The sequence below is a fragment of the Harpegnathos saltator genome, unplaced genomic scaffold (genome assembly GCF_003227715.2).
Source record: "Harpegnathos saltator strain DR-91 unplaced genomic scaffold, Hsal_v8.6 scaffold156, whole genome shotgun sequence".
Classification (NCBI taxonomy): Eukaryota; Metazoa; Arthropoda; class Insecta; order Hymenoptera; family Formicidae; genus Harpegnathos; species Harpegnathos saltator.
Genome location: NW_020229935.1, coordinates 80,543 through 89,631, shown reverse-complemented (window position 1 = coordinate 89,631; position 9,089 = coordinate 80,543). Strand labels below are relative to the sequence as shown.

At 50.6% G+C, this 9,089-nt stretch overlaps 1 protein-coding gene across 1 annotated transcript; it reads right to left on the bottom strand.

The window, feature by feature from the left end:
• Nucleotides 1-211: 211 nt before the first annotated feature.
• Nucleotides 212-948, bottom strand: LOC105186997 (uncharacterized). Its single transcript, XM_011147553.3, has 2 exons — nt 827-948; nt 212-667 (listed from the first exon to the last, which is right to left on the bottom strand). Exons 1-2 carry the CDS (start codon nt 933-935, stop codon nt 324-326), a joined length of 453 nt encoding a protein of 150 aa, XP_011145855.2. The 5' UTR covers nt 936-948; the 3' UTR covers nt 212-323.
• Between the last annotated feature and the right edge of the window lie 8,141 nt (nt 949-9,089).

Genomic DNA, 9,089 nt, shown 5'->3' with positions numbered 1-9,089 from the left:
CACTCTCTCTCTCTCTCTCTCTCTCTCTCTCTCTCGCTCTCTCTCTCTCTCTCTCTCTCTCTCTCTCTCTCTCTCTCTCTCTCTCTCTCTCTCTCTCTCTCTCTCTCTCTCGCCCTGAGGGAACACCCAATTTCAAGCGCAAGCGTCGCGCTGGTTCGAAAGGAAATAAACTGTGCGCGAGCTTTGCTAATTAACTCACAACTATATTTATCGATTCTCCGCGGTACATTTGTATCGCGGGCGGCCGGTAAACGCGTATAACATTCGACAGCATTTGGACGGACGGGGTTTTTTCGTCAGCTCGGAGAACCGTGCGCGCGTATCTATCGCGCGCTGCCGGGTGTCGCGTCATACGCGAGAAATTGGCCTTGCTTGATGAAGTCGACGATCGCCTGGACGGTGGTCTGGAAGCGCGCGAAATTCTCTCGGCCGTCCTCGGGCGATTTGGACTTGTAGATGGCCGAGGTGTACGCCGAGGTCAACGCGGCGACCAGTGACTGCGCCTTCCTGGCGGCCGCCTCGATCGATCCCTCCGGCGTCTTGATCTCCTCCGCGGTCTTCACGATCTCCTCCTTGATGATCTCGATCAGGCTCGCGTCGTCCTTCGCGCTTGACTCCCCGCTCGAGACCTTCCGCAGAATGTCCCTGATGGCCTCCACGTTCGCGTCTTGCAATCGAACAGAAACATGTAACGGTCTCTTTCTCTCTCACTTTGAGGAGCGCCGGTTGCTCGGCAATGAAAAGTTAATTACAAGTGCAAGCGGAACAAGCGCGGTTATAGTTTCTCCCTACGAATTGTAGCCGAGTGACGTGAAATATCCTTCACCTGTGCTCGTCGACGTAGCCCTGATTGTTCTCTGAGAGAGTGAGCCGCCGGTGCTCGCCAGGAGGACGATCGCGACGATCGCGAGCTTTGCCATCTTCGGGAATCGCATCGAGTCGAACTGTCGATCGCTCGCCGCGCCGCTCTCTCTTTTTATACGGACGCGTGTCCTCGCGAGAGGATGAGAGAACGTGTGTGTGTGTGTGTGTGTGTGTGTGTCGGGTAGGGACGTTATGTAAAATGCAATTTGTCGTTGGCCGCAAGTGCGCGGCCGTTGGTCATTATAAATGATCCTAATGAGTGCCATTAGAGAAGGAGACGCGAGAGAAAGTGGAGCGCCGCAAGCGGCACGTATCAAGAAAGCATATTGTTTTGCTTTGATTTCTACTCGTTGACAGCCGGAAGAAATTGCTCCGAGAGGGAGAGAGAGACCGAGAAAGAAAAAGAGAGAGAGAGTGGGAGGAGCGAAAAGTATCAAACGCCATTTGCGTGTTAACTCTTTGATCCTTTTTACGAAGACATTAGCGTGTTTCTCGTGAACGCGATGTTTCTCGTACAGCGATTGCGTCATTGTTTTTTTTTTTTAACGTGTTTATCGAGACTTTTATGTGCGTCGTTTCACCCGCACGCGATGACTTTCAGCAATCGCTGAATTTTGTGTCTGTTTCAATATTGTATTGCAACAAAAGTTTGCGGCGCGGCTTAACCACCCAGTCGCGAATCGATTCCGTCTTGCTCATTTTTTACATCCATCTGCAAACAGAAGGAAAGATTTATACTTTCGCGCGGGAAAGTAAAAACGCGACGAGAGAGATGTATGGCGTTTACGAAGATGACGCGGTAGTTGAAGTGTGTTGAATTTGCCTGAAAAATAGTCTCGGGATTTCGGTGGAAGAAACGCTACGAACCGTAATTCTTATAAACCGAAGCATATCTATTTTGACGTGAACCCGCGCGGCAGGAGGGGGAGGAGGAGGAGGAGGAAGAGGAGGAGGAGGAGGAGGAGGAGGAAAGATTGAGGGAAATTTTAACGAGGGTTCTGCCGGCGAGTCCCCGTTTCGTTGCGTTTTTCGTACGTATTGCGCAGCTGAAAAGTACGACCACGACCGAGCGTTGCGGAAGGAGCGGTGCCCAGCCGGAAGTGGCCGGATGTTTCTTGCCGGCGAATTGCAAGTCGGCTTTTTCTCAACCGCGCGCGGCAATCGTCGTGCGGCTTGCGTCGCCTCGCTTGCAATTTTTCATTGCAAGCAGCATACACACACTGCGTTACATGCGATACGTCGCACGAAACACGCAATTCCTCTCCCGACACGACGACGCTCAACAGGTCGTCCCCTGCCCCCTTCTTCTTCCCTCTGCCCCCCGTCCGCCGCCTCCGCCCGTCGTTCCCTCGAAAAACGCGGGGGCAATGCCGATACCGCTGGCGACGGTAAAAGTGCGTGAACACAGGGAGGGAGTGCATCCAGCCATGATTCCTCCTCACCGATTTTTACCCCCTTCCCGCCCCCTCTTGCCCGGCGTTCTCTGCCGCTCCGCTCCCCTACCTCGACGTCACCTTGACGCGTCGCGTCAAATTAAAGGCCGCCTAGGTGGCTTCCCATCTGAGGAGCGACTCGAATTTTCTGCAACGCTCCGCGATGATAACGGTGGCGCCGCGCCGTCCAACACGCATGCACGCACACACGCATGTGTCGCAGAATGAAGCGTTGGGAATCGATAGCCGCTTTTTCTTCTCCTTTCTCCTTTTTTTTTTATATTTTTTTTTCTGGTTGCCAGAGCCCACTGAACGTCGAATCGGCATTTTCACATCCGAGATGAAAACTTTTTCCCGAAGGAAAAGTCGCGGCTACGACGACGATGCTCTCTCTCTCTCTCTCTCTCTCTCTCTCTCTTCTGCCGTGAAAATAATGACTAGAAGCTAAAATTCGAGAGAGAGAGAGAGAGAGAGCAGCAGAGAACCGCGCTCGACGTCAGCGGATCTCTCTCGGTCGGTCGATCGACCACACGGGGAGCATCCATGGGGACGCGCGCACGCGATTGCACGAGGAGACCAAGAGGGAGAGAGAGAGAGAGAGAGAGAGAGAGAGAGAGAGAGAGAGAGAGAGAGAGAGAGAGAGAGAGAGAGACACTCACGAGAAGCCGCTCGTACCTTAATGCGGGATGAATGAAAATACGGGTACTTGAGTAAGCTCAAATTACATTTCATTCATGCAGGAAAAGCAGACACGCGGGAGTCGTCCTTCCGGCTCGCGTTGCGCCGGCCGGCCGACCGACTTGCCGGACTTGTACGTAATAACGACTCGACTATAATGAGTATTATCCCGACATCCCGTGTGTATGTGTGTGTGTGTGTGTGGTGGCTTCTTACGCATTTCTCCTCTTGCGCCTAGATACCCGGCCCTTGCTCTTGCGACAGTGATTACCGTCGACGGAGACGCGACCTTAATTCCTTTTTTCTTTCCTTCCATTATGCGGACGCTCACTTTTCCGCAGCGCAACGGGCGACACTTTCGTCTCTCCTTCTGCCCTCTCTCTCTCTCTCTCTCTCTCTCTCTCTCTCTCTCTCTTCGTTGTTCGCATGATACACTGTGTCTCATCGCCGTGAGCCTACACAAGTTATTCTCGCGCGAGCGGCTCTCGCCGGCCGAAGACAGAAGAAAGGGTGCCTAAGCGAGGCGGGGTTGCGAGGGAGGGTTGCGCAACATCGCGCGGAGAAACGCCCAATTTTCCCGGGCGAGCACAAAGAAGACGAGAGAGAGCGGCCACGGGGCGAAATATCGATCGCGCGCACCATCGATCACGATCTTATCTGGAGCGCGAGCGCGCGGACGTGTATCGGGGATTCACGTCGGGGCCGCGACTGGATGACGGGGAAACACGCGGACGCTGCGCGCCGGTACGGTTCCGCACGTCGTCCGCGCGCCCGCGATCACAATGAGAGAGGATCGAGGAGACGCGGCCGGGCCGCGATCGTAGGACCCCGTCGGACGGACGGGCCGATGCAGGGCGACGAAGCGGGCCCATCGACGAGCCACGGACAGTCTTTATTCTCGTATCAGCACCGGACAACGATGGAAGCGACGTGGGCCCATTATGGGCCGTATCGTGTGGGACACAATGATCAATGCCGACGCGCGGCCAAGATCGGCAACGGGACGGCAGAGAGAGAGAGAGAGGGGGGGAGAGAGAGAGAGGGGGGGGAGAGAGAGAGAGAGAGAGAGAGTCCTGCCGGGGCCTGAATGGGGGCCTCAACGTGTTCATCTCGCGCTCGGCGGATTATGGCGCGCGGGGCCCTCCGAAGATCGACAGGGCCGATTATATGTCGGCGCTGACTTTAAGCCGCTTTAAACGCTGCCATTCACCACCCGGACGGCCGGCCTGACCCCGCCGCTCGGTGCACCGATTTGGCGTTTCTTTCTCGCTCCCTCGCGCGCCGGTTCCTCTTTCTCACCTTTCTCCTCTCCTCCTTTTTTCCACACAATGCGCGTGTCTCGCGGATGCGACGGGCCCGTACCCGGAAATCGCCGTACCCGGGCGACGCCGCGCGCCGCAAGACAGCGACCGATGATCGTCTTTCTCTCTCTCTCTCTCTCTCTCTCTCTCTCTCTCTCTCTCTCTCTCTCTCTCTCTGTCTTCGTGCCTCTTCGTCGTGAAAATTCACTTGCGGAAATTGGAGCATTTCCCCTCTTGTCGATCGTACTCGCTCGTTGATACTCGCGCCGTGGAGGTCGCGGGAGCGGACGATCTTCTGGATCCTCGTCGTGAGAACGCTCGGCTGAGCGGCGCACGCTTCGAAACGCAAGAAAAAGCAACACGTCGACGTTTCTCTGTCGCGCGACACGCATATATCGTAAGGACGAGACGGCCGGCTGAGTTTCGAGCTTAGACGCCTAGAGAGCGGCGCTCTCGCTCCAGCCGAGGTTCTCGCGCACGGTTTAGAGAACGGGAAGCCGAGATTCGGCACGGCCTGTGGGGGGTTCCGCTTGATCAGGGCCCGCGGGGGCCCCCCCGTGCGATTCTCACATGCAGTGTCCCGAGAGGGACACGTGAAAAACAATTCCATGAAATTAATAAATCTATCCCCGGCCCGGCGGGACCTCCTACGACGCGATCCTTTTTTTCCGCGGAGCACCGGCGGGGCGGGGCGGGGCGGCGGGTGATTCCGCGAAACGTGGGTGATCCAATTAGGGCGCGTCCGCCGAAAAAGCCGACTCGGTCACGAGCGTTATCCACTTACGCGCAACGAGATAGATGAGATAGAGCGCGCTTTCGCTTTCGCGCGTCGGTGAATCACGAGGACGAGAGACGTGAGAGAGTGCGGGGGAGGGTCGGTTTTAGCGCGGCGGTAATAAAGAGCGAGAGCAGCGGGCTTAGAAGCAGCGGGGCGCAAGTGGCGACGAGATTAAGAAGCGTGTCTGCGCGTCTGCATCGAGACGCCGTGGATTTACCACCCGTCGATCGCGCCGATCGATCTGTCGCCCGATTTCTCTCCGCAGCATTGAGTCACGGTGGTTTTTGCCGGTGCCGCGGGGGCATTGAAAGCGGGTGGCGGTTTCCCAGATGTAGAAATTCTCGTTAGCTCGCCTGTGAGAACCGCGCTCCGCCGCGTCTAATCAAAAAATCGCCCCCGGCGCGACGCCTCGGAAAGGCAAAAAGGCATTATCTCGCTCGTTCACGCCGGCGCGGATTTTTCTGCCGAGATCGAGCCGCCGCGCCGCGGCCGGCGCGCGTGACCGCGCTTTCCCATCGATTGACATTAGCTTTTTCTGCGGCGCGCTGAGGATCATTTCCTTCCGACGCGCGCGCACTTCAAACTTCCGTTGCGATCGACGCATCACCACGTCGATGCGCGCCGGACGATCCTTCGCAATGCGTCCCGAGCCAAAATTGCTAGGGCCATCCTCATGAAGCATAAGGCTGAAAATAGGATGCCCTAAAAAGGGATGCCTCATTATTACCGCCCCCGAGATCAGGCCCCCGAGATGGATCTTTTAGGTACGCCTTAGATTTTACGAGATATAGAAGAAGGCTTTGATAGGGAAAGCTGAGAAGGGCGTTAGAAGGATTTTTTAAGAATGTCTTAGGCTTTACGAAATAACGCTTTAATATGGGAAACTGATCTGTGGGTGGACCTTTTGGGAGAGCTGATCTTTTGAGAGAGGATGCCTCAGATATAGTTTAGATCAAGTTTTGTTATAGAAAATTTTTTATCGAAATTTGTTATAGAAAATTACGAAAAGTTGAGGCGTGTAATAAAATTGTCAATTTAATATTGTTTCAGTAGGTACGTTCTATCTGGTTCTTTCTTTTTTAAGATTTTTTAATTATACCATTATTATACAATTAAAAACAAATTTTGTTAGTTTTATTAGTTGCCGTGTTCATTACTTTCTTTCAAGGATTTCTCTAGTATCGCCTTCGTTTTGAAATGCAGCACACTTTAATATAAACAGTAGCAGGATTTTTATGTGCAAGGAATGCTAAATTTTTATAACAGAAAATTCCTGTTGTATACTAACAGGGTTACAAAAAGAAATAAAGAAATTACAGTCTTTTCTTGCAATGAAAAGAACGAATATTTTTACTCGGGCAATAATAAAAATATTTCTTTGTAAGGCCCTATTAATATTGTCTTACAAGGCCTTGTTGATGTTGCCCGTTATAAGGACCCGTTAAACCATTTGTTGTAGACACACACCTTGTAGAGCCCTGTGTCTTTCTACCTCTAGTAGGACCCGATTAATGCTAGGGGAAAATAATCAGACCCTTACCAAAGGGTCCTATTAATTTTTCTGCTTCGTGGTGGCGCGTAATCATTTTATGGCTGATAGGAAAATTACCATGCGCGCGCGCGCGCGCTCGCTTGGTCTCTCCTTCTTCGGGCGCGGCGGCCGCGTGCGGAAATTCCGCGCGCTCGATGGGAGGCGGACGGTCGTTGGAACGTTGCGTGCGAGATGTTCGGAGATGTAATCGGGCTGAGATCCGACGACGGCCGATACGCGGACTCGCGCCGCGGAAATGCCGCTGCGGCAAAATGCCTCTTTCGCTCTGGGGCAGGTGTCGTCGGCGTGTCGGGTTAAGAAAGTTAAACGGACGGCTAACAGGAGTTACGTTAAGCACCGGTTCATCGTCGCCCGCGGGCCTCGTTATCATGCTTTAATGACGACGGGGCGTTTCAGTCGCAATGGATTACGGTACACGCCAGCCGGTATTATGAATGAATTAATAACAACGCTGAGTGCGCCGGTGCGATGAAACTGATGCCGCGCCGAGGAGACGCGCGGAGCGTGGAAATCTCCGGCCGACGGAGATACCTCGGGCGTACTCGGTCTCGCGTTATCACCGATTCGGTGTGTAAAAACTGGACGTCGAAAGATCAGCTGAGAACTGCGCGCAACTCGCGAAGGTACGTCGACGAGGAAGATCGATGTGAAATCCCAACCTTATCTAATAAATAAAAAAGAGAAAATAGTTGGCATATAAACTTATCTATTTGTATATTATTCTATCTATTTATATATATTTATTATATAAAATTTATTCATTTAAGAAAAAATAGCCGGCATATAAAAATTTATCAATGCGCTTCGCACCGCTGTGTTTGCCGCGACAAATCGTTTCGCTCTCGCACAAACCGGAATTTCTTCTCAATGCTGCAATAACACGCGCGTTTTAAATATTTTAACGATGAAAACACGTCACCACCTCTGTCTCTCGGCGAACTGTCGTGATACCTGAGATTAGCGGACGGGGTTTAGCTTACTCACGAGTCTTATAGATTTCTCGGACACCGCCGCGTGCGACTCGGTATCGCTTTCGTATGACGGAGCAACGCAGTATTCAGGCAGAAGGACAGTGTGGGAACGCGGGTTCACCCTGAAAACGACGTATGCCGCGCGCGCGCGCGCGAGAGAGAGAGAGAGAGAGAGAGAGGGTGAGTGAGAGGGGGGGGGGGAGAGAACGGCGTCTACAGAGTCTGCACGAGCGGACGGTGCATTGTGGCTGTACATCATAGACAAAGCGGGATTATTTTTCGCGCTGGCAAAGGAAGCGTGCCCGACTATTGTTTGCCGACCGCGAACAACAATAGTCCCTCCTTCTTGCCCGCGTCCTCGTTCGTGTTACACTAGTTTGACTAGTCTTCTAGAAGAGCAGCTCGCGCGCCGCAGCGCAGCAGCGCACGCTCGCTTTCAGTCGTCGCGAATCTCGCCTCTCGCATCGTCCATCTCCGGAGTGTCATCTCGAGCGGCGAACGTCTTCATGAACGTCGGCCGGAAAACCGCGCGATTATATTCATTACGTAATTACAGAGCGCGCGCTCGCGCGAGCGCTGTTTTCTCCCTCCCGTATAGAAAATGTTTTGGAATCTATTTGGATTCTATCCCGATTCCCCAAAATATGTTTGGGTAATTCTAACTGGGAAATCTATACAGATTCTAGTTAGAAGTGTAATGTTTTACAAATGCGATTCTAAACACTGGGAAACACAAACAGATTCTGTTTGGTCACTCCCAAAAATGTTTCTGGTTTTCATTTTACGTATTCTATGATAAGAATGAGATGTACAATACCTTAAATATTTATACTTTACATATATATGCATACACAGATATACTTGCAAAATGTAAACATTTAAAGCATAAATACTTGAAGCAATATTTCGTGAGAAGTTTTTATAAAATAAATGAATATTTGAAATCATATATATTTTTTATTGTAAATATTAATATATAATAATTATCTCTTATATATACAACAATAATGCATATATATAACCGAATTAATAATATGATATATATATATTAATATACGTATATATATATATTATATATATATATATATTAATTCGATTTTTAAAATAACTCAAATTGTTTGCGAGAGAAATAATTACGAAAAAATATTAATAGAAGGCTTTCAAGCTAAAAAAAATAAAGAATATATATAAATATCCGACAAGCTCATCTAATTTACACATGTACGAATTAATCAAATTATCTTCAAGTATTAAAATATATTCTATACATTGTACAAAACGAAAATGTATTACGTCCGAATACGGAACAATTTAAGAAAAAAAAAAAGCATTTGTATAAATAAAAAAAGGTTGGAATTTACACGTTATTTCTGTTCCGATTCTCGATAGAGAACCCATTTTTGGGACAAGAATGGGATTTCTAATTAGTATCGTGATGGGATAACCTGTTTCGGGACAAATTTGGGTATTCTAGTTGGAATCTAAACCGTAACTGGGAAAATCCTAAGAAAT